This window comes from Convolutriloba macropyga, chromosome 4, assembly GCF_964194025.1.
Source record: "Convolutriloba macropyga chromosome 4, txConMacr16.3, whole genome shotgun sequence".
In the NCBI taxonomy this organism is placed as follows: domain Eukaryota; kingdom Metazoa; phylum Xenacoelomorpha; order Acoela; family Convolutidae; genus Convolutriloba; species Convolutriloba macropyga.
The window spans coordinates 13,474,643-13,501,288 of NC_134471.1; the positions used below are offsets into that span (position 1 = coordinate 13,474,643).

Genomic DNA, 26,646 nt, shown 5'->3' on the forward strand with positions numbered 1-26,646 from the left:
CATTTGTATAAAATACGAGACAAGTGAAAGCCGGCAAAATTTAGAATCAATGATTTTAGAGTATCTCAATTATGTATATCAAATTCAAACCAAAACTTGAGACAAATTCATCAGCCACGAAAAATGAACGATAATTGTACATTAAGTCGATTCTCTAGCACAAACGTGTGTATATTGGCGCAACACATCAGTACACGATATGAAAAACACAACGGGAGGTCGATTCCCCAACGCGCCGCAGCTGTTTCGAGTAAACAGACATAGCTGATTGATGCTGAGCCCTTCTTCCAGTTCTAGCTTAATTCAATCTCCTTTTTTTCTTTTCCCTTTTATTTATCTATTCTTTCTTTCTTCCCCCTCTCTAACAAAACTTACCTTCATGCCTAACAATGTCCAATAACAACTGCAAACGCGGCTAGCCAGAAGTACTCAACGACAAGTAATAGCAATCAGGAAAAGCCAGTAAAAACCCTCCACGGTGTTTAGAATGGTTTCGTACCCCAGTAACTTTGTACAGTTTAGAGTCAACATCCCAAACTCAATCTCAAACTCACAAACTCTTGAAACTGTTGTAATAAACTTGATTGTTAATGGTTGTACATGAATTTCTCTCGTAAATAATTGCGTGCCCAACTTTGCATATGATATTGTACGTTTGGGTCTTTTGGCGGATAACAAAGTGATGCCGGGGAATCACATAAGTGAGTCCCTGCCGAATGAAATTTTTAAAAGGCATAAACTGTTTAAAAATTTATGAAAAATAGATGTATGATTCTTGGTATTCATACTAGGATCATATATGATTTCTTTGTAGTCATACAAGGTTCTTATTTGGTTTTCTAGTAGTCATATATGATTTCTTAGTCGTCATACAAGGATCGTACTAGGAATTACGTTATGATTTGTATGATATCATATATGATCCTTGTATGACTACTAAGAAGTGGTGACCCGGGTCTAGCCTAGATCAATTTTTCTTTATAAATGCAAAAAACGTTGACCCCATCGTGATTCGAGCCACTGCCCTCTCGATAAATGTCCACCCTCACTATCCACTGCGCTACAAGTCCGTTGATTCTGCTACGCCGCAACCGATTTTATATTAGCAACTTCCGAGCACTAGAGATCATTCAAAAACGATGAACGAAAGCGTGAAAAAGTCACTTGAGAAGTCATAGAATGTTCTAGAAGAAAAGCGCAAAATTGTCAAGCGAAAGATTTGCTTAAAAAAAGACACACACGTTTACATTAATTGCTATGAACTGCGTTCAAGAGCAATTAATCATACTCGACCAATCATTGGTTTGAATAGACCATGATCTACCCCCTGAAGTTCTCACTGCTGGGCCGTATATTTAAGTCAGTGTTGGCCCCCACCCACTAAAATTTTGTAGCCCATAAGTCGAGGTCTTTTCAGACCCCCTCTAGCCCCAAGTGTTCGTCTTCTTTCCCACCCGGGCCGAGGAATTTGGCCAAAACTATGTAAGATCAGCGGCAACTAGCGTTGACAAGTCGGACAGAATGAAAAGCGTAACTGACTTGATTTGTTCCTCGAAGACTCCAAAAGTAGAAGGGTAAGTGAGCATGACAGCAGAGAGAGTGTTCTTGTGTTTCTCTGCTATCTTGGTCATCTGGTCTATGGCCACATTGCCCTCACTGTCCACTTCCATCGGCACCACCTGCAGTCCCGCCATCTGGGCTGAGGCAGGGTTAGTACCATGCGCACTCTTCGGAATCACACACACCTGCAAAAGGGGTTACAATAATAATATAATAATAATAAATTGTTTACAGGTGTGTCTTTACAGAATCAATAGAACGCTTACACACTTGATCAATACACTTAAAAAACGACGACCAGAAAGATCGCCATTAGACCATAAGGTCCGTTTTCAGGCGTCTCATAGTCGGAAGAGACATTTCATGATATTTATTTCAAAAGTTATTCAGTGGAGATCAAAAATAAAGTGATAGCGAAAAAAAACAAGGAGAAAAAAGGGGGTTATCAAGGTCAATATCGCCAACAGGCGCTCAGACATAATTGCCTGAGATAGGGAAAATGTCTGAGACGAATTCGAACGTTCTCCGAGCGCATAGAAACTGTGGAGCGCACTTGAAATTGATCAGGACGATTTAGAGCGGACAGCTTAGCCTGGGACCTCCCGAGTCGAGGATTTGAGCATTTTCCGCAGGTAAAATTTGGTGATGAGTGAGTGGACGCAATTTTCTACAGTTTAAGATCGGGGTTAAGAGTGGAAGAGTGAACACAGTGGAATTTAACTCAACTTTGTATTTCAATATTGTTCCACATTAAAAACACCATTAGCTTCCACCCTTAAGTTTTGTGAACAAAAGTGGAAGACTGGATAAAATGCTTAGTTCCACTTTTATTACTCCTCGTAATTCCACTCTTAATCTAAGTGACCCCACTATTTAAATTATTTCAAATGTTAGTTACCTAGCTCAGTGAAAGTGCGCACGCCTCGGGTTCCATAAACCAGGGTTCGAATCTCCCTTGGAAGGAAATTTTCAACATCGGAGCAATTTATTTTCCCTATATATTATTTTAATTAAAGTGAGAAGTCATAAATAAACATTCCATTTTTTAGAATGATAAATAAACAGAACAAACAGAACTATTCTGGCAGGATTTAGCAATAAATTACGCTAGCGGGAAAATCGGACAATCTCAACCTGTCCAACATACATTTTCTACAATCACGTTTCTTAGAGACACAAATTTTGTGTTTATAATGATAGTTATTAATTGCAAATATTTTTGACTGTAGATATTAAAAATTAATTGAATGTAAGATTCGCCTGAACTCTGCGAAGAGCAGAAAGTGTCAACATTATACCTGGAGGACTTATACACGAAATCCACAGTTTCCATCGAAATGAAAATTTGTACTTTACTTCTGCTGAACAAAAGTTGTCTTGAGGGACATTTTGGCGTTCTTTTCAGACATTCTATCAATAAGACGTCCTCAGTAGAAAGAATTGCCAAACCTATCAAACTCTACGTCAGTTGCTGGGAAGATTTTTTCTTTAAGGCAAGTCCCCTAACGAAAAAACCTAAAAACTGTACAAACGAAAACAAGTAGTCAACTAAAAATTGAGTTCAATTTTTGGAAAATTAACACTTAAAAGAGGAACTTCTTAAAATACCAACTGTACTACAACAAGAGTTACCAAAGGAGTCAAAAAGAAGTTACCTATGCACAAAAATTGATCAGTTGCAGGCAATGCAATTGGACACAATCAGTTCTGTAAATCAAGTTAATTCAAAGCTTTTTTAACCTCTCATTTCTGTGATGGTTACATGAAATTTATCAACAATATAGGTACAACTTTGATTCAAGGCAATAAATATATCTACATAACAAGTTCTATATAACAACAAGGAGGCCCGGTAATGTGCGTTCGCACATTAAGTTCTGACCCCGCTCATCTACATTTTTCACTTAATTGTCTACCAAATGAGGAAGAGATAAAAAAATAACATATCAACATATCGTTCAACAAACTACTAAAAGAATAAAACAATCTACTCTAGAGGGCCTATCAGACCTGTGGCTACCATAAAATGACTACCAGAAAAGACGGCAATAAAAATCAAATAGTTACAAATATTAATTACGACCAAAACTCCTTGTCCATTTTTTGAAAACCACTAATAACCAAATCAAAATGGCATCAGATAAAATTTATTGAAAGATTAACCGGTACTTTTTGGAACAAAATATGGGACTTTTCCTCAATGCGATTTGGTAACAAGAAGGCTAGAAATAAGCAAAAGCGGTGTAAGTTTATTAAAACATTGCTTTTTAAAAAAAGAATTAAATTCGAACTGATTAGAAACACTACGCATCAAATGAAATCTTGGAGAGAGTATTTTATACCTCAATAGAGAGCGACTGAGGCCTTTCATTTTCCAGGACATGTCATACGGCTACAAAAACAACGACGAATACAATCAAAAATGAAAATCTTGCACCAAAAATTATGCACGAAAACAATGTCCCTCCAATCAATAAAATATTGAGCTGATCACTAAAAACAAAAAACGTCGTTCGCATTATTTTCAGGTGACCACATGTGTAAGTCAAATGACGCCCATTATTGTGATACTGTGAAAAAAAAACAAGAACGTTCAAAAAAGGGGCAAGTTTGCAAAAATCACGAAAATTGGTTTTATGAAAACTGGTTGTTCCTAGAAGAAAGAGCATTTGAGGAAAATAAAACCGTTATGAAGAGCAATTTGTATTTCAAAAGATAAATGATGTGAATTGATTATAGAGATGCTTAGCTACAATTTAACACAAACAAAAATTGGCAGATCTTTTCAAAAACTATCTCTCTATCTTTTCAAAATCTATCCTTTTTTTATTAAAAACAAATATTTTCAAAATTCACAGCCAACAAAAGCTTTCGAATAAAAGAGTAGACAGTTTGTCTTGCAACTACTTGGAAAACTAATTGCGACTGTTATTATTGAGACTAAATTATAAGACTATAAAATAACATTAAATACAAGCTGAAAAAATAAGTTTCACAAACAACTTTACGAAACCACAATTTTGAAGCTATTAAATTTGTTAGATATAAACTGCGAGAATATAGCATCTGCCTTTGCGTCTCTTTTGATCATCATAACATCATTTTGTAAAATGAATGTCACAAAATGACAACAAAAAGAACGACAAAAACTGAAAATTGTCCTAAACTTCACACAATTCTTCTGAAACAAATTGTCTAAGCCCTGAAGACATCATTTAAAAAGTTTAAATAACAGAAAAATTATTGTTTGATTCAACAAAATATTAAAAAGAGCTCAAATTATTGAGGCTAAATTACGAAAATGATACAACATTGTGAAATACAAAAAAAACGCAAACCAGAACAAAACGGGATAAGTTGAAGAATACTATTACTTTTTTTAGAAATTTAATTCGAAAGTCAAAACAGCCATTAGTTTTTTTACCAGTATCAGTTATTTAGGTTCACTTGTTTATCTATAGTTGGCCACTGAGACCTTTAATTACACAATAATTGGCATATGACAACAAAAATTAACAACAAATAAAGGGCAAAAATAAAAAACTCTACTAATTTCTGCAAGAGAACGGTGTCGCAGCACTTCAAACCATAAGTTATGAAAACAAAAATTATGTTCAGTTTCAACTGTTGTAAAGCTTTTTTCAATTAGATTGTTAAATAATGTGACAATTTACAAAAGAAACAAAAACAACAGTAAAAATGGAAATTATGCACAAAAATTAGAAAATTTTAAATGAAAACTCGTTGTACCAAAAGCAAGAGAATCTTCTGTTAAAACAATCGTTCATAAAATTAGTTTGTATTCTATAAAGAAAAAAGGTTGAACTGTACATACTGAGAATAAGCAAAATGTTCACTAAAATAATATAAAAAATTGACAAGTCCAAAAAATCACAGAAATTTCCTCAAAACAAATACATTCAATAACATAAGAGACATTACGTAAAAATCGAATGAATTGAAAAGGTTCACCTGAACCACTTGAGGAAGAAATTTAGATCTTTGAGTGGTTGAACTTAAAAATCAGACTGCCAGAAGACTAAAATTTAAAGGCAAAAGACAAGAATTCAGTCAAATTTTACTAAAACTCTTCCTCAAAGCCGCAAAAACTCTTTGGTTGTCTGAAAACAAACTGTATCTACAATCGGCCTCAAATTTAAGTAAATTGGAGCTGTCATTAACGCAGCCATGAATAAAATATATTGTCAGTGACTCACATAATATATTCACATAATATATTTAATAAAATATATTGTCAGAAAAACAAAAGCAAAATATTTTGAAAAAAGGCAGCATCAAAATAAAAACCAAAAAGTCTCTGATTCTAAGAGTCCATGACATTATCGATTCTCTTTCTGATTTTGTCGCGCGTCCAGCAAACCGACCAAGTGTTCCAAGTGTTTTCGAATTAGACCAATAGTTGAGTGGAATTCTTCAAATGTGGAAAAAAAGATGCATTTTGTATAATTATCGAGTTAAATCTGCAAAAACAGCAAGGTTTTAATTCCAGAAGACTTTCATACGGTGCCTAATTGCAACTAGCGCTCTTTTTGGGATTATGGAGTCTGTGTTATGGTTTCTAGGTCACTAAGTCTGGCAAACTTTAACAAAGTTGACAAAAAGCATTTTTTTGTGCCATTTTTGATGAAAAAAGTTTGAATTTTGAAAACTTTATCAAAAATTTTAGCGAAAAAATTTCAATCAAACAATTTAGCAACGCTCTTCTATCTCTAACGTTAACAACAACACTCTGCCGTTGAAAATTTTAATTTATTTTGAATTATATTAGCGAAATTGTGCAAAATTTTAGCCAAAATTACTGAAAATGTGACTAAAAACAGTCGAATGTTCACAAAATTTAAAACTGGAAACTCCCTATACAAAAAAATCGAAAAAATCTTTTTAATTCCGTTTTCTACACTGGACGGGCTTTTCAATGATACCACTCACAATTCTCTACGATGAATATATCGCTCGGTCAAAATTGACTGAACAAAAAAAACCCAGTTGAGTATATAGTTCCACCCTCCACACGAACGTGGGGGTCGGAACAAAAAGTAGCTAAGTATTTGAAAATCAATAGCAGTGAGATTTTAACACATTCCTTGTTGTTATCTTATTAATATTTCGACTGTTTTGGTGGATCTGACGAAAAGAGCGAGCAATCATAGGAAATAAATCATAGGAAAAACTACATTTGTTAAATGCCCATAGAAAAATAGTGCGAAAAATGCCATTTTTCTGATTTGACTATTCGGTTGTTCATCATTTATTTTATCAATTCTCCTACTGTGCAGGAGTAAAAATCATATAACTAAATGCAACTGAAACAATTGATAATTATTGAAACTGCAACTGAAACAGAAAATTATTGAAAGAAGAATGCATCAGTTGAATATTTTAAAAGCAGCAACTTTTCATTATTTATTGTATTTTAAATCTTTCCACTGAATCAATTCTATGTCGCGTCTTACAATATAAATTGTTACCAAGTTTGAAAGTCAGCCAAGGAAAAAAATGTTGCAAATTTGAAACCTGTAGCTGAAATTTGCGAACAGATAAAAAACTACAACTTCTTTGCTGCATAACAATGTTTGTTTGTAATCCACGTCTTTCAATGAAAGATAAATTGCCAAAGTTGGTGCATATCACACGTTTCAAAGACAATGCGAAGTAACTAGTTAGATATTTAAGTAGTCAGATATTTCAATAAAAATATCATAACGTGCTTCATAATAAATTTAAAGAATATTTTAACGATTTATTCTTAGTATTTGAAAACCTTATTCGTCAAGCTGTTTTTGCAACATATTCAATCACAAAACAGGACAAGAGTAGACGCCAATGCATAAAAATGTTTATGTCAAAAACCGTAATCTTTCTTATATCCAATTGTTGCCATTCCGAAATTTTTGTTTGCTTTCTTCTATTGTTTTACACAGTCACTCAGCATCCAAAAAAAAACGCAAAGCTTCTATAAGTTTGTTTCTTTGAATAAAAAAGCTAAGATATAGCACGAAAGATTAAAAAATTTATAGGAGATTATCTGGTTGTAATCAAAACCCTGAACGAGGCAAGTGTTTCTTTTTTTAGAGAAAAAACATCTCCTTTTTCCCAGACTTAAATCGTTAGAAATTTTGGAAATGGTTCTGAAAATTTATCGACAATTCCACAGGACCCTCGGGTTTCAGTTCTAGGTATTAGTTAGTCTTGGAAGCCCTGTGGATTTAGTCTCTTCACACGAGGGCTCTTGCGCCCAAAAACTTTTGCGAGGGCTCTTGCGCCCACAAATATCAGCCCCCGAATTTTACGGGGCTGAGATTTGTGTTCTAAAGTATTTAGAGAATCAGAGGTTAAAGGGAGAATAATTTCTACCCTCGTATTTGAAAGATTGAACTTTGAAGATTGAACCCTCGTAGTTGAAATTTGAACACCTCTGTGTGTGGGGTTTTGGGTGCTAACAAAATGACGTCTAATAAAATAGCACTGCAGTCCCATTTAGGGGCATTCAATTACTCCTAATCTATGTCACTATTGCTGAAGTTGTCTCCTTGTTTTCGACTATCTGTTCCGACCCCTCTTGATGGAGAGGAACTATATACTCAAATATGTTTTTTTTGTTCAGAAAAGTTTTGCCGATCGATATTTTCATGGTAGAGAGAGGACACTGCTATCACTAGAAAGCTTGTCCGGCGTAGAATATGGAATTAAAAGAGTTTTTTATTTTTCGTTTCTTACAGGGAGTTATCGAGGTTTAAACTTCTGAGAAAAGTAGAGTGAATTCCTTTGTTTTTATTTACATTTTCCGGAGTTTTTGCCTAAATTTTCGACAATTTTGCAAAAATTTGTTAAAATTTTTATGAATAGTGTTGTTGATTTTATTTTTAAAGACAAAAAAGTTTTTTTTATTATTTCAATTTAATTTTTTTGTCAAAAATCCGGGCTAAATATTTCAAAATTCAGCCTTTTTCATCAAAAACCACGTAATAAGCATCTTTAGTCCACTTTGATTAAATTTGCCGGAAGTACACCCCTAAGAAACACTAATACAATTTTTGTAGATTTAAAGGGGAACTATTCTTGCTTCATCTTCTGTTGAGAGTGCTCTGTAATTAGAAATTTGCAGTTTTTTGCTAACTTTACTCGTTGATTATCAAAAACGAAGAATTTATTTTTGAGTTTTTACCTAACAAATTATCTATACGTATAACATTTGAAAAATTAAGTCTTCTTTATGGACGATAAACATTAGCTGGACTAATTTTGGACCATTGTTGGACTGTTACAATCCAAAAAGAATTCGGAATGTAATCAGTCCGTCTTTTTTAAAAAAGAAATTAATTTTTTTTTGTCTTAATTAAAGAACAGAACATATCAAATTAAAGGATTGATGTGTCCATATCAGAGTCCAATTAGATTCTTTGGCGGTTCCAAGTTAATGCATTTAGATTATTACTTGAAAGCTTATGGTTCTTTTGACGTTTAAAAATATTTGATTTTTAAATCATTAATGGCTTAATGAAATTTTCCTCTATTTTTTTTTCTAATTTAGTCACATTGTAGCTTAGTGTCAGCAAAGAAATGATGCTTCTCCTTTCTACTGATTTAAAATTCACTCGCAATTGCAATTATAAGCCTTAAGTTATTGTTTTCTGGCTTTGATACTACTATGTTTCTGATTTTTTTTTTTAGATATTTGCCAGTTTTTTTCGTTTTCTAGTTTTGTCATATTATCACAATATTGACGTTCAAAATATCAAAATAAGACAAAATTGAAATTGAGCATATTAAAATCTTGAAACATATATATTATTGTTTAAACGGCTCCGACACTTCTTTCTTGAAGAATTTAATTGAACTTTTTTTTAAATTTTGTCTTCAACTGTCGTTTTTACTTTGTCTCTTTAGTCGTATGAATTCTCCTGTTTAATGACAGATCTCAATGGTTTTTCCATTAATAATATATGAGCCGATATTCTGATATTATTAGACAGCTCAGGGCTTTCATGACTTTGAAAAAACAATTGTTTTGTAAAATAAGAAAAAAACCTTTTTTAACTTCGCAATAATGATCTTTTTATTGTTTTTGTTACCTAGTGTCGTTAATTACAGGTCAAACATGACATTACTGGTGTCACAGAAAGTTGTCAAAAGGGAATGGTGTCACAAATTCTATTATTTTGAAAGCACTCGTTATGAACTTACTGGTTTCGACACCGGTTTTTCACAAAAAAAAAGAAAATTAGTCTGACATTTGTCATATTTTTTGACCTTCTTTTCATTTTCTGGATATTTGCAGGTCTCATGGGCTTCCCTTGGACGAATAAGTGAACCTACTTATTTATTTCATTTTGTAATTAATGGCTTTCATGGCTTTGGAAGTAATTTTGTTTCGAAAAAAATCAAAATTTTTACTCACTTTTGCCCTTTTTTCTTTTTTGTCTACTTGTTATCTAGTCTCATTAGTGAAAGGCCACAAACTACATTACCGGTGTTTGAAAAAAGAGCAATCGAACATATTTTGAGGGCCAAAATATGGTTTTAAGGATTCGACAGCGTATTCTGGCAAGTTTGAATTGAATTTGTTTTTGGTCTTTTGTTGTTCTTTTTAGCAGCATTAAAAAATGAATAAGGACAGGTCTTAATGCCAACTTATAGAAACTTTGGTAATCGTAAAACTTTGGGATATTTTACTTGATTTCTAATGGTTTTCATTACTTTAAAAATAACTGTTTAAAATAAATAAGCAAAATTTTTAACTTTAATGTTTTTGTTTTTACACTAATTGTTACCAAACGTTTCTCTGGACTGGTCCCATATCTTTTCTGGTGATTTATAAGTTATCTTGTTTAGTTTCGGTTTTATCTGACGATATGTTGACTTTGTAATTAAGATTTTTTTTTAAAACGGACAAACATTTGATGTAATTAATGTTTGTTGCTGTTTGATTTTGCTGTTCGTCTTCACTTGCTTTCTTAATATTGGCATATCTCATCGATATAGTGCATCTTTTTAGTCCACTGAGTTATTAGCTTTGGAGGCTATCTTTTCGTTCATACACTGTTTTTTAAAATATACTTATGTTTTTTTGGGTTTTTTTGGGTTTTTTGGGATTCCCAAAAAAAAGTTTTGGATTTTTCTATCAGTTCCTCATTTGGTGGACAATTTTGCCAAAAATGTCCATGAGCGGGGTTGGAACCTTATGTGCGATTGCACATTAGCGAGCCTCCTTGTCTCACTTAAAAAACAATGGAAGCAAGCTAAATAAGGACAGTTTTATCGGTTAAGCCAAATTTATTCAAATGGGTGGCGAAATAACAAGATGGTACAAAAACTATTTAGGGTTCAAATAACACGCGATGCTTTTGATGTCTTTTTAAGAAAAAACTTACGATTACTTTGCTGAGTTGGTCCTACGCTTTTTAACTCTAATTGCATTTTATAATGTGTGCCCTATTTGCCGTAGCCTTTCCAGAACTATTTGCTGTATACTGAGATGAAATTTTAGCCCACGTTTTTGAATGTGACGGCTCATTGGATTAAATGTTACATTAGAAAACCAAAAAATTCAGATCAGACACTAAAAATTGAAAGCAGTTCAATTTAACAGGTTAATCTTGAGTAATTTGTAGAAACCATCCTTCTACATGAAACATTACATGCATTGAATGTTTTAACCATACATCCACTGCCTTACAAAGCTTTGATGTCATTATTCTTCAAATTAGAAAGTGGGAGAAATCAGATTATCATATCAGAAATTGTTATATAACGAATAAATAATATATTACAGCCAAAGGCCATGAACTTATGCCCAAGTTTAATGGTTGCATATTATTTGCAACCCCAAGCGCGCACGTTCGATATTATCACATAGTTATCTACCATGTGATGGAACTATAACTGTGGGTGCAGTAGATACTGGGGGCTGCGAACAGAAAAATCCAAAGTGAAAGGAAACTTCGGACCTTTTCCGCTTGTCCCCCAGCTTAGTGGGCGCATATTATTTCCAACCCCCCGTCGCACGTGCCATGTTTTATTGTAATGATGTACTATGGAATGGCACGTGCTCTGTAACTGGGGGCGCATAACGTATTGGGGGCACAAACCGAAAGGATCGCAAAATTCCTTCGATTGACAAATACTGGGAGTAGAAGTCAACGTGTAATTTCTCTTTTGTCCTCTTTCAAAGATAGAACATAAATCATAGCCACGTAGGAACTTACAGCCAGCAATCGATTTCAAGCTCCCCGGTATCAGGTCGCGAAGACTCTCGGGCTACTAACATTTATGTTTTATTTGGTAAGTTGGGATGCCTTCAGCTCTTAGCGCCCCTGCTTATTTTTACTTTGGAATAGCTAACACGTACTTAGAAACTATGATTGTCCCCGAGTGAGCCCCCCTCCCCAAGAACGGTCAGCCCCAAGTTCCAGATCACAAGACCTTACATAGTAAATCATTATCCAAAAAGATGTGACAAGTGCGTTTGATGATGCAAATAATATGCACCCACAAAGCTGGAGCACACAAAAGATATAAAATTTCGCAGTTTCTGTGGAAGATAGTGACGATAAAAGAGGGTGCTGAACTTATATTCTAATCACGGCAAAGATGTGATAAAGTTAAGCAACCATTGTAGTCTCAACGGGGGTTGATTAAAAACCTCACAACACGGTTGTTAGACCATAATTTCTCTGTTAAAAAATTCAACAATAAAGTTAGGCTCGATCACTAATTTTGAAAGTTGATCAAGCAAGAAGTCATTATTTCATACTTTTTCAAGCGTCCCACTTTTGTCAAGGTTTCACGTTTCATATCACACTTTGAACTTAATCAGTTTGCCGCTCACTTTTCACACTTGTCTCGAAGAGTTCAACTTTACAAAATGCTATAAAATGAGCAATCAACTGAGCAAACTTCTTGGAAAAAATTCTTGGAAGCCTTAAGGCACGTTTCTTGGAAAATTTTATTTGAAGCACAATTTTTTTCCGAATACACTTTTATTGAGACAAAGAATAAACTTTTCAAAGATAATTAAAGGGGATAATTAAAAACAGGAAACAGTCACAAAATATGAGAACTTCGGCAAAGAGGACTTTTTTAAGGTGTATAATTTAGTCAATATAAAGAAAAAAATTTTATAAATTGTTCATTTTTCTAAAAGCCATAAAGAATGACAATGCGAGTGACACAACAGAGCCAGCTGACGACCTCTTCGATCCATTCGCTCCTACAATAATATCAAGGAATTCAGAAAATACTATTTGGGTTGAACGATTATTCAATTGTTGGATTGATTCGCTGCGCGAGAATTGCAATGTTACTATAAATTTTAATTGAAATCTTTCTTTGAGTTTTAAACAGCGAAATTGGGGTCTAAATAATTTAGAGTATAGTTCTGGGAAGCAATTTGAGCGCAGCCTTGGGCGCAAACGCTCTCGGCTTTGAGCTGTAATTGCCTTAGGCTTCCCAGAATTATACTCCAATATATACTTATCGCCCTCTCGAAATTATTCAACTCCTGAGTTTCGCTTCTGCTTTATAACTTCTCGATGACAATAACAATTGTGTGGTAATATTCATCAATAAGGTCTCAAACGTTTTGGATTTTGCAGTAAAACAATCAGTTTCGTGTACAATATGGAAAATTGCGATTGGAATGTGGCTCCCAAGTGGGACAACTGCACCAATGAAACTCAACGAAATAGCGGCAATGTTGGACACTGCGCAAAATACTCTTCAATTATTTTATAACTGTTTTTCAAATTACCTTGAGGTATCTCGTAAGTTATCTTAACGTATCTGAATTTCACAGGTAAGCAAGATTAGTTTAGGAGATTAATGGTGTAAAGTGTTTTATAAAAATTTGAAATCAAGTTCGTAAGAACTGGTCAAACGTCGTGTTTTTTAGGCAAAACAAGAGTAACCAACTACCCGGGTCGAGGCCGAATGGTTAACTTGTAAGAACTTGCAAGTTTCTTACAAGTTAACCACTCGACTTACAAGGCTCTTACAAGTTAACCATTCGACTTACAAGTTACATACAAGTTGGTAAGAACTGGTCAGCCGTCGTGTTTTTCGACAAAACAAGAGTAACCAACTACCCGGGTCGAGGCCGAATGGTTAACTTGTAAGAATTTGCAAGTTTCTTACAATTTAACCACTCGACTTACAAGGCTCTTACAAGTTAACCATTCGACTTACAAGTTACTTACAAGCTGGCCATTCACAAATACACCACACCCCACCCCCCCCCCCCACACACACCACGCACACACATGAGCACACACACACATACACACACACACACACACACACACACACACACACACTGAACCATAAAAAAACGTTGCAAGACATGAAGGTAAAATGATGTTTGGAAAACATAGATTCTGAAAAAGTGTAAACTGAAATTATAAAAAGGATATAAAAATGAAGGGCCAATAAATTATTTTGAGAAGATGCTGGCATTTGGATTTGAAAATTCAATCAAAGTCAATATTTTGGGAACATTTTCAAAAAAAAGCAATCGCGAAAAAAGCTAATTGAGATCTACTGTTTTTTAATGGAACTGCAAAAGGATCTCTCTTGAATTGATAAAAATCAAAAAAATAATCATTTTGTCTACTTAGGTGGAATTGTATTATGTTACTCAAACAGCAACTAATTCCCATGCGCTTTCTACGATAAATGACTGAATGTTAAATTGATTTAACCAATAAGAGTTGTGCTGGACCGGAATGATCTTGTCAGAAACTTACAAGTGAGCTATTCGTCTTGCAAATTCTCACAAGTTAACCATTCGACTTACAAGCTTTTACAAGTTAACCATTCGACTTGCAAGTTCTTACAAGTTAACCATCTTTTGCAAGAAACTAACAAGTTCTTACATATACATATGTACATATACATATACATATACATATACATATACATATACATATACATATACATATACATATACATATACATATACATATACATATACATATACATATACATATACATATACATATACATATACATATACATATATATATATATATATATATATATATATATATATATATATATATATATAGATATATAGATATATATATATATATATATATATATATATATATATATATATACTAATGGTCTTGCTCAAATCAATTCATACTGAAGTTTCGTCTCATAGATTATGAATTTTATTTTCAATCTCATTTTTTATCTACTTACTCGACGCTTTTACGAAAGCAATAAAATTTTAAATCAGTGCAAGATCACCAGTGAAACTTTATTTACGTTTTTTAAGTTTATTTATATCCTGAGTTTTTATTCTCTACATAAATTTGTGATTGTGAAACACTTTTATTATTAGTTCACAAGCACAAACGCACTCAATTATTGAAGCCACAGAGCACAGAAGTTTACGCCTTTGAATTTAGACAAACCGTCCTCACATTTTTCCCAGCAAAAATTAAACTTTTGCCAAGTTTTTGAGTACAAAATTGCATATTTCAAAAGCAGAATCAAACTAATAAATTGTCGAATTGGCGTTTAGTTGGATATTGAGAATCGATTAATTAATTTCACTAATATTTTGAAAGACCTGCAGTTGAAATTTCTCGAAAGACTAATCGGTTCTAATTTTTTTGACATATATTGGCATTTTATTCAGCCAATTGAACTACAATAACTTAAATATATGCCAGGAAACTAGAAATTTTTGGGTAGTGCTTCAATTAAATTTTTTCATTGTTAAAAGAAACTAATTTCAAAGGACCAAAATATTTAATTGCTCACAAATTACTTTTTAGTAAAATTCGCTTACATTTGCGATGCTGACTGGAATCGATTGGTAGCCTTTTCCATTTTTTGTTTTTGAAAAGTCTGGATATACCTCGGGTGGACAACCAAAAAGTTTGTCCGCGATTACAGTTTTTATATTTTATCATGATAACGCCCCCAAAAAAGGCCCCCAAAAAAGCAGAGGAAACAAAAAATGTTGATAGGTTCAATGTTGCCAGCATCTGCGGCCTATTAGATAATTTCGCGTCATCAGAAGTTTCAAATTTGCAACTTTTGTCATTTAGCCCTGAAACCAACTGTAACAAATTTTTTTAAAAAAGAAGAAAATAATTCCAAAAGGTAGATAGAATCAAAAAGGCAATGAGGCTTGAAAGAAACGCATTTATAATTGTGAAAAAAGCAACAGTATTAAATGTAGTGCTATCTCTGTTAACTTCATTTCAAGACCCTTAAAAGTCAATCTGTTGAAAAAAATCTGATAACAATGTTGTCTAAATTTTTCCATCGTCTAAACTCCTCGTTGGATTTTTCAACTCAGTATTTCTCACAAGAGTGGAAAACTGATACCTTAACGTCAAGCGACCAAAAAATGCAAGAATACGGTCGGACAATTTTACGAATAACGCAATCAATTACCCAAATTAACAATTTCCAACCACAGTTCTCCAGTGAGCCTGAAACTCGATTTCGTGAATTTATTTACTAATCGATAAAAACCCAAATAAAAAAAACTTAAATTCCGAGGATAAATAAATAGTAGCACTACATAACGACTCGGAAGTATATTTTACTACATATTACTTGATATCAGTTTCTTACAAAATTAATTCTATTGAATTTATCGTGTCAAAAAAGGCTATTGTTTTTTTGAGAGCCATAATATGGATAAGTGCAACTCTTCTATTTACCTTCTTGATCCAATATTGTTAAAGTGAATGACTTTTTTTTGCTACTAAGCACCGATTTGACCTTCTTTTATTTCTGTCTGATTGAAGGGGACTATGTAATCGTGATCTCTGCAAAATCAAGTACAGCAGAGTGCATGGAAAAAATATGAGCTAGTTGCTACACTGAGAATTACCCAAAAGTTGAAACCTTAAAAGTATTTTGCAATTGCTAGATTGAAAATGAAGGCAACATGGTAGATGAGAGACAGGCTCAGATAAAAAGAGTTCTTCGCCAAACAAAAGAACAGTTTGGCGCGGGGTACAATGGGCAAGGCTATCCTGTTGACCACTGCCATTCACAGGTAAGAAACTAGATTTCTAAACTTTCAACTCATATAGCTGAATGAGCTATTCAGGCTGAGATTTGCCACTTAACCACCTGTAATCAGTTCTAACTAGGTAGGCCGCAAAGGATGTCGTGTTGAGAAAATGCGACAAAATCAAAACAACAAGCGTCGTTTTTTGTCAATTTTTGTCGATTTCGTCGGTTTTTTTTTATGTAGGAATTGTCGATTATCGTTGTTATTGTCGGTTTTTGATGTAAGAAGTGTCGATTATGCTGACAAGTACTGTACTTTTTGAAAAGATTTTTAGAACGGCAAAAAACCAACGCTCCTTACGTTTAAATACCGACAAAAACCGATCAAAACGCAAAAAACGGGGGGGGGGGGCGCAACAAAAAAACGGGGGGAGGGGGGTCAAAGCAGAATAGATCCCCTTTTTCTTTTTAATCCCCACATTTCAAACTGTTCATATCGCAAGCAGCGTTGCTCCTTTTTGGTAACTCTAACCATTTTTGCGGATTAAACTTCTACGTCGCAATTGTTTGTGGAAAATCCTTCTTCCAATAAATGCGTGCTTATTTTTCTGTAAGTTTTACAAGTGGGTCTTTTTAGGTGTGTGATGGACCAGGGTACACAAGCTGTGCAAATGAACACCTTTTCAATCACTATGACTTCTGGGGTAGACCCACTCTTGTTTGCTGCCCTCATTGTCACACTATAGTGAGTATTTAGTCTTAGCTACAGTCTCCCAATGTTTTTTCGCCAATTCAAACGATTGCCCAGAGCGGTCTTAACCTCTCGAACTTGGGTATCTCTATACTGGAGAGGGTTAAGTGTCAACCCCGGGTTAGTTTCCAAATCAGGGACATCCTTGATGAGTTGAACTACTCTCTGATTGTTCCTTTCAGGTGTGCTTTGTGAAATTGTATTTATAATTTCTTGCAACATTTGTAAACTTGATAAATGAATTCAATGTTCAAATGTTCAACACTTGTCTAGGTCGAGTCAACTTTACGTCAAACAATTTCAGCTCGTTGCACGGGCTAACTTGGTACCCGTTTTCACAGCAGTAGTTTTGATGAATATCTAAGTCAATCACAGAAAGAAGACTGATTATGTTATTTCGCCGTGGTCCGCATATACAGAAATCTTTCTTAGAAATAACACAAGTTAAAATAGAAGCTGAAAATGTACTGATTCTGCCCGAGTCGTTGATCTTCTAAACCAAAAAGTTAATCTTATAAGATCTTGCAAGATTCTTGCAGAACTCTCATTAGACATTGCTAAATCTTACAAGATTCATAAAATGATAAACTTTTCGTCGAGATTCTTACAGAATTTTTTTTAATTGCTCTCAAACGAAATTTGTAGCAATTATATTAGTCCTGTTGGTCCTCTTTACGCAATTTTTTGCCTGACCGATATTTCGTCTGACCCATTTGACTTTTTGTCCTCAAAACGGGATAAAAAGGTAGTGCCCAGCGGGCATTAAGTTCTCTTAGAGTCTTTCAGCTCACTAGTCTCAAAGTATGCGATTCACAGACACTGTTTTGGAGATTTCTACTTATGGTGTGAAGGGAAGTTCTAGAGGTTGAACCCCACCACCAAACCACATCAACCCACCGCCCAGCCAACGACAACCCCCCCCCCCCCCCCATTACAAACAAGGTTCTTGCAGGATTTGTTTTCATACAAGATTCTTACAATATTAACCTTTTTCACAAGATTCTTACAAGTTTTATTTTTTCTTCCAAGATTCTTAGATTATTTCTTTTCTTACAAGATTCTTACAATATTAACTTTTTCTTACAAGATTCTTACAGGATTGTTTTTTCTTGCAAGATTCTTAGATTTCTTTTCTTACAAGATTCTTACAATATTAGCCTTTTTTTACAAGATTCTTACAGGATTTATTTTTTCTTCCAAGATTCTTTTCTTTTTCTTCTTTTCTTACAAGATTTTTGCAATATTAACTTTTCTTACTAGATTTTTCAAAATTAGTTTTTTATTGAATTTTTTAAAATTTTATTACAATGCACTTTTAGGACTATTCACACGTGCATTGCCATCCTGGCCGGTCGACAGTGTTGTGGATGTGTTTCATGGGACTGATCTCAGCCTGTCTACTCTCATGGGTACCCTGTTTCTGTAGACAGTGCAAAGACCACCAGCATATATGCAGACACTGTGGTGCCCTCCTAGCATACACACGCAAAGTTTAAACCCTACAAGAATTTGTCCATCAATTTAGATTTTATAACCAAGTTCTATGTAAAATTATAACTAATTAACTCACTCTTATAAACCAAACAACCTTTACTCGAATTTCGAGGTCTCAGCTGGTGGAAAGGCAGAAAAATTGGAAAAATCTGCTGAATTTGTGAATTTATGAAGGGAATGTTCTGAATGTCTTGGAAGTTTAGTTCTAGATTCTCAATGTGCTGAAGAAAAAACATTTTCCGCGCTTATCAACTCATTTTGTACAAAAATTTGCCACAGCGTTTGAAAGAAGGCAAGTAATTTGTAAAAAATGAGCCCATAATCTCTCGCCTGCTTGACCTCATAATTCACGAAGTTGTAGAATTACATGTAAACTTCTTTTATGGCTATTTTGAGCTAAAACTATATACAAATCTTTCCAATCATAGACAACAAGGCGACTCGTTAATGTGCGTTCGCACATGATGTTCCGACCCGAGCTCATCTACATTTTTGACTTAATTATCAACCAAATGAAGAAATAACAAAAATAGATGTTTGAGTTTAAAACAACCGTTAAACAACCTATCTACTAAATGAATTACATAATGCCATGCTTTATTACAGCGCCAATGAGATCTGACCTTAAAGAGACTACGGGACAAAAAAACAACGGAAAAAAATTAGCAAAAACAAAAACTTCACGGCAAAAACGGAATATCTAAATTTAAAAGCACATAGTAACAACGTCAAAATGCAGTCAGATAAAACCTTAACTTCTCAAATTTAGTTTCTCCTAACTATACAGCGGACGGAAAGTTTTCTTAATGAGACTATGTTACAAGTCAACAAAGAGAACTATCAGTGAGGCGAAATTCAAAAATTAATCATCATTTTTTAAATCAAGAAGTTTCAAAAAAAGTCTTAAAAAACATAAGCTTTTAAAAAATCCTTGATAAATTAATAAAAAGTTACTACAAAACAAAAAAGCCTTGTCTTTGGGTGCTTTAAGCCGTAGAAACGTAGAAACTAAAGAAAAACCTAAAAAATAGAAACGATTTGCGAAAACACAAACTATTGCTACCATTATAATCATTAGCTATTAACTGAATATTATGTATTTTTAATTCAATTCTTATTTCTTCAAATTCAGCTGCAGGAATTATACTGAAACTTTAAATAAGTTTATTTGGGCCACATTTGTTAACTATCGGGATCTGTTACTACACGATTGTTCTGAAAGAAGAGAAGAAGCGCAAAAAATGACTACCCAAAAAACTATTATAAAAAAGCATATTGTCCAACAAAAAGCTTCGGTGAAAAATAATGTCAGTGGATAAGTTTTTTTGGAATACAAGAAATTGGATGTGACCTCTCATTCATGAAAATAAGTTTTGACGAAAAAAACAACAAAAACTGGAAAGTTTGAAAAACGTTTGAAAATTTATATCATAAACTTTAAAACTAAAGTCTATAAACTGACTAACTGATTCGGGTAACATCATTAATTCAATCCACAATTAGAAGCCTAAGAGATTTGTCAGCAATTTACGGCTACCTAAAGAACAAAAACAGGCAAAAACAACAATTTCAAGAAAGAAATTGAGCGAAAAAAGTGTCGAAGGCATTAAAAAATGAACTTTTCACTAAATTTTTTTCATGTTCAATTAAATTTTTAACAGCAATCAGATTCCTCTTTTTTATCAATATAGTTTCAAAAAATCAAATATAAACATATATTAGAATCACGAAAATTGAGAGAACTCTTAGTATCAACGCCATTAATTTCATTAGCTTTCAACGGAATCCGCTAAATACGCTAAATTATGCCTCCATGGGACAACAAGTTTGTTGGCAATTCATATTTGTCCAATAAGTTATTGAAGATGAAAACAACAACAACCAAAAATTCAGTAGAAAAGTGCCTGAAGTAAGTGTCCAAGCAATTTAAATCATAAGTTCTTCTCTGAATCTTGTATATATGATCCGTTGAACGTCTTCCCTAAATCAATAAGAACTAACAGTAGTAGGATAATGTGATAAGATTTCAAAAGGATAAAAAATAAGGAAAAGTACGCGAAAATTATATGAAAACTAGTGACATTGAAGTTTTAAAACTAATAGGTAGAAGATAAAACCGCTAACCAGATTTTTTATGACTGCAATAGAATTAATAGGGGATCCTGTAAGTACTAAGACTGAATAACAGTCCACGAAAAAAGTTTAGGATCGATTAATGTTTAAGAAAAATTTTTGAAAATATTTTTTTAAGATCTTAACAGCCATTAAACGCAAAAACTTTGAAAAGAGGTCAATAATAAGGCTCAGAAATAAAACGATGGCAGCAAAAAGATGTTTGTTATGCATAGATAATCAATAAGAGATCACAATAAGTCTCAAGACTAAGCAAACAACAACAAAAACATGCGCAAACCAAAATTCAAAAGAAAAGTGCGAGAAGAAAATTTAGCCATTTTAAACATTAGCTTTTCTCTGAAAACTTTATCTGTGATCAACTGAATGTCTCTTCTGAGCCAACGGGATTAAAATAATAATTGGATATTGTGTATATTATTTGGATAATGTGATAAGAGTTCAAAAGTATCCAAAAATAGGAAAATATCCAATTTTTTTTTTTTAGTTTTAATTTTTGTGTTATTGATGTCATATAATCAATAATTAGATGATAAAACAACCAACGAAATTTATTTAAGTTTCAATTGGAAGCAAGTAAGTTCTGTCAATACTGGGACTGAAAAACAGTTCACGAAAATTTTAAGATTGGTTAATGTAGAAAAAAGATTTTCGAAAAACTATTTTTTAAATTCTTTAAATTCTTAACAGCCAGTAAATTTAATAAATTTCAATGGAAGTCAATAAATACGCCCAAATTTGCCACAATAGGAGTATCGGGATGTTAATCATGCTTAGGTGATCAATAAGACATCACAACAAGTCTTTTGACTATGAAAACAACAACAATATCAGGCAAAAACCAAAAGTTCAGTAGAGAAGTGCGAGAAGAAAAGGTCGAAACCATTTGAAACCATGAGTTTTTCTCTGAAAAATTGATCTTTGATCCGTTGAACGTCTTCCCTAAACCAATGAGAACTATCAGTAGTTGGAAAATGTGATAAGATTTCAAAAGGATCCAAAAATAAGAAAAAGTACTCGAAAATTTAAAAATTATATGAAAACTAGTGACATTGAAGTTTTAAAACTAATAGGTAGAAGATAAAACCGCTAACCAGATTTTTTATGGCTGCAATAGAATGAAAAAGGGATCCTGTAAGTACTAAGGCTGACTAACAGTCCACGAAAAAAGTATAGGATCGATAAATGTTCAAAAGAAATTTTCGAAAAACTTTTTTTAGATCTTAACAGCCATTAAACGCAAAAACTTTGAAAAGAGGTCAATAATAAGGCTCAGAAATAAAACGATGGCAGCAAAAAGATGTTTGTTATGCATAGATAATCAATAAGAGATCACAATAAGTCTCAAGACTAAGCAAACAACAACAAAAACATGCGCAAACCAAAATTCAAAAGAAAAGTGCGAGAAGAAAATTTAGCCATTTTAAACATTAGCTTTTCTCTGAAAACTTTATCTGTGATCAACTGAATGTCTCTTCTGAGCCAACGGGATTAAAATAATAATTGGATAATGTGTATATTATTTGGATAATTTGATAAGAGTTCAGTTCAAAAGGTTCCAAAAATAGGAAAATATCCATTTTTTATTATTTTCAATTTTTGTGTTATTGATGTCATATAATCAATAGTTAGATGATAAAACCGCCAACGAAATTTATCTAAGTTTCAATTGAAAGCAAGTGGGTTCAGTCAATACTGGGACTGAAAAACAGTTCACGAAAATTTTAAGATTGGTTAATGTAGAAAAAAAGATTTTTGAAAAACTATTTTTTAAATTCTTTAAATTCTTAACAGTCATTAAATCCAATAAATTTCAATGGAAGTCAAAAAATACGCTGAAATTTGGTTGAATAGGAGTATTGGGATGTTAATCATGCTTAGGTGATCAATAAGACATCACAACAAGTCTTTTGACTATGAAAACAACAACAATATCAGGCAAAAACCAAAAATTCAGTAGAGAAGTGCGAGAAGAAAAGGTCGAAACCATTTGAAACCATGAGTTTTTCTCTGAAAAATTGATCTTTGATCCGTTGAACGTCTTCCCTAAACCAATGAGAACTATCAGTAGTTGGAAAATGTGATAAGATTTCAAAAGGATCCAAAAATAAGAAAAAGTACTCGAAAATTTAAAAATTATATGAAAACTAGTGACATTGAAGTTTTAAAACTAATAGGTAGAAGATAAAACCGCTAACCAGATTTTTTATGGCTGCAATAGGATGAAAAAGGGATCCTGTAAGTACTAAGACTGACTAACAGTCCACGAAAAAAGTATAGGATCGATAAATGTTCAAAAGAAATTTTCGAAAAACTTTTTTTAGATCTTAACAGCCATTAAACGCAAAAACTTTGAAAAGAGGTCAATAATAAGGCTCAGAAATAAAACGATGGCAGCAAAAAGATGTTTGTTATGCATAGATAATCAATAAGAGATCACAATAAGTCTCAAGACTAAGCAAACAACAACAAAAACATGCGCAAACCAAAATTCAAAAGAAAAGTGCGAGAAGAAAATTTAGCCATTTTAAACATTAGCTTTTCTCTGAAAACTTTATCTGTGATCAACTGAATGTCTCTTCTGAGCCAACGGGATTAAAATAATAATTGGATAATGTGTATATTATTTGGATAATTTGATAAGAGTTCAGTTCAAAAGGTTCCAAAAATAGGAAAATATCCATTTTTTATTATTTTCAATTTTTGTGTTATTGATGTCATATAATCAATAGTTAGATGATAAAACCGCCAACGAAATTTATCTAAGTTTCAATTGAAAGCAAGTGGGTTCAGTCAATACTGGGACTGAAAAACAGTTCACGAAAATTTTAAGATTGGTTAATGTAGAAAAAAGATTTTTGAAAAACTATTTTTTAAATTCTTTAAATTCTTAACAGTCATTAAATCCAATAAATTTCAATGGAAGTCACAAAATACGCTGAAATTTGGTTGAATAGGAGTATTGGGATGTTTATCATGCTTAGGTGATCAATAAGACATCACAACAAGTCTTATGACTATGAAAACAACACCAATATCAGGCAAAAACCGAAAATTCAGTAGAGAAGTGCGAGAAGAAAAAGTCGAAACCATTTGAAACCATGAGCTTTTATCTGAAAAATTGATCTTTGATCCATTGAACGTCTTCTTGAAGCCAATTGGAGCTGTCAATTTTAGGATAATGTGATAAGATTTCAAAAGTAACCAATAATACGGAAGTATCCAAAAAAAATTTTAAAACTTTTTGGAAATCTTGTGTCATTGAAGTCATTTTAATAAAAGTGAGAAGATAAAACCGCCAGCTAGATCAAAATTGGTTACAGTAGGACGGAAGAGGGTGCTGTCAGCACAGAGACTGACTTACAGTTCACGATAATATGTTTATGCTTGGTTAATGTTCGAAAAAGTTTTCGAAAAATTATTTTTAAAGTCTTAACAGCCATTAGCTGTCCACTCAAAGGACTAGATATGCTCACTTACATCTCAGTACGGAACATATTGCACTGTTAGCCAATGAGTCCATGCCATAAGACTCCAAAAAATTAGTAAAACCTCGAAAAGAAATTCAAAATTTCATTTAAAATTACGAAAACTCAGAGTCGAATTTTAAAAAAACAAGAGCAATTCCTTGAAAACGATTTTTTTGTTCATTGGGCTTCATCTGACTGTAAAGTAGGTTTGTGATTAACGGAATTTCGATATGAAAAGTGACTCGTCTCTAGGTGACTTAAAAAAGCAAAAAAAGAAGAAAAGTTTTATAAAAAAAGAGCTCTCAAATAGATTGCAAAATGTTTTGATATTGAAGCTCCCTATGGGACCAGAACTAGTCTTTTTTATCGGTTTTAGTCTATTAGGAACACGAAATTGGTTCATTTTTTGGCAAGAAACTTAAGTTTGAAATACTATTTTTATAGAAAATATCTTAACTTGTTGAAAAATCACACTAAAAAGGAACAAATATCCCGTGTTCACACAAAACTTCAATCCTCTATAACTCCTCGAAAAAAAACGAAATCAAAAAAATCTTTTTAATTTTGAATTCTACGCTGGACCAGCTTTTTAATGATACCACTCACATTTCTCTGCGATGAATACATCGATCGGCCAAAATTGACTGAACAAAAAAAACCCATTTGAGTATATAGTTCCTCCCCCCCACAAGTGGGGTCGGAACAATTAGGCGTTTATAATTCAGAAAGATCAAATTTCGTTGTTTTAATAATGATACTTGCATCTTTAGTTGTGGCTGAAATTGTCTTAGCTTTAGCTTAGCATCACACTCAATTATGTATGCCCTTGTTCGATTTTGACTTAGAATGCCCCTGTCATATGTGTGACATCTATATCTTTTCAATAGTTTATAACTTCAAAGAGCCATTTGATCACACTTATTGAGTTAACTTAAACGTAGTCACAAGGTGCCAGCACGTGTTTGAAGATGACAAATGAACTTTGTAGCTTAACCCTGATTAGTTAGACGTTTCATCAGAGACGTTTGACTAGAGCTGAACAGATCTACTACCAGTCGCGCATACTTTTTGAGGTCAACTGCGTCACTGAATAATAAAGGCCAATAATAACATGGAAGGGTCACTCGAATCCCATATTGAGCCTGGCTCAGACGACTAAGAAAGAGTTTATGTAAAAAGACTAGCTGCTTTGTGCCTTTATCAAGGCGAAACAACTCAATTATGAGTTTCCGAGGCATCAAACGGAACATAAATAAACGTTGCTAAAAAGTATTTTTATTGGACTCAAGCTTTGAGAAATTTATTGTATAAATTTTTATTATGAGGGCCGCTTGCGGGCCAGGGCAGAAAAAAACTTTTCCGCATGAGCACATAAATTATGGTCAAAATTTATCTCATCTTTGTCCAAAAAATTGCAGAAAATCAGATTTACCTAGCATTGTTTTAGTTTCTCTGCAAGTTATGATCTGATTATTGTCAGATTGGTTGTGTTTCTCCCAATACGATTCAAGGTTCGAGAAGAAATTCTAGTTAAAACATTCTTGGCTCAAGACTCATGTGGGCTAATCAGATGCCAAACAAATTCAGAATTTACATTTCATTCATTATCAAAGGAAATAATTGCATCGAAGTTGACAATCTTTCCTTAATGGAGCAAGCTGCACACAGGTTTATTGATTGATAAATGGCTTTTTTAAAAGATGCAGAAGAATATACCAATAAAGTTCATTGAATAAAAGCAGACATCCCAAAAATATGTTATGAAGAAACACATTCACTTTGTTCATGCAACAAAGTTCAGGCAAATTTTTTGTATAAAACATCCCAGAATGAGATTTGATTTTCTTTAAAAAATAAAGAATTCATTTTATATGAAGTGATAACAAGGAATGGAGATAACAGCCTAAGTCCTTCAAAAATTTCTGATATTGCAAAAGTATCTGAAATGACAGACATGGAGTAGTAGATTGCGACTAGCATCTGATTATGAACTTTCAAAAACTAAAAAACAACAGTTTTTAGTGAATCCTAAACACTGTGGTCCAGAAATTATTTACCTTTATACCATTAAATAACGACCTTCAGAGTATGGATTCTCTTCTGCATTAAATAACGAATGCTGAACTTCGACTTCTCCAAGGGTTGCTTCATCTGCGTTTAATTATTTTTTGACAAGACGTTAAGTTGACCACATGAACAAAAAAATGGTGGAGGAAACAAAAAGAATGACATAAATAG

General features: G+C 33.2%; 2 protein-coding genes across 3 annotated transcripts in view; one reads left to right on the forward strand and one right to left on the reverse strand.

The window, feature by feature from the left end:
* Positions 1-26,646, reverse strand: part of LOC142337467 (glycine dehydrogenase (decarboxylating), mitochondrial-like) — a 266,460-nt gene that overhangs the window by 48,937 nt on the left and 190,877 nt on the right. Inside the window, exon 12 of the mRNA XM_075386707.1 lies at positions 1,540-1,745. Coding sequence (XP_075242822.1) covers positions 1,540-1,745 — 206 coding nt within the window. The remainder of the gene's footprint in view (positions 1-1,539; positions 1,746-26,646) is intronic.
* LOC142338267 (uncharacterized) overlaps positions 13,110-26,646 on the forward strand; it is a 23,846-nt gene continuing 10,309 nt past the window's right edge. The window contains exons 1-4 of one of the 2 annotated variants that reach the window (XM_075387940.1): positions 13,110-13,275; positions 16,475-16,603; positions 17,198-17,305; positions 18,631-18,877. In XM_075387940.1, coding sequence (XP_075244055.1) covers positions 13,201-13,275; positions 16,475-16,603; positions 17,198-17,305; positions 18,631-18,807 — 489 coding nt within the window. In that variant the 5' untranslated portion in view covers positions 13,110-13,200 and the 3' untranslated portion in view covers positions 18,808-18,877. Of the gene's footprint in view, positions 13,276-16,474; positions 16,604-17,197; positions 17,306-18,630; positions 18,878-26,646 lie in introns of those variants that run through there. The other variant, XM_075387941.1, reaches the window with a different exon arrangement.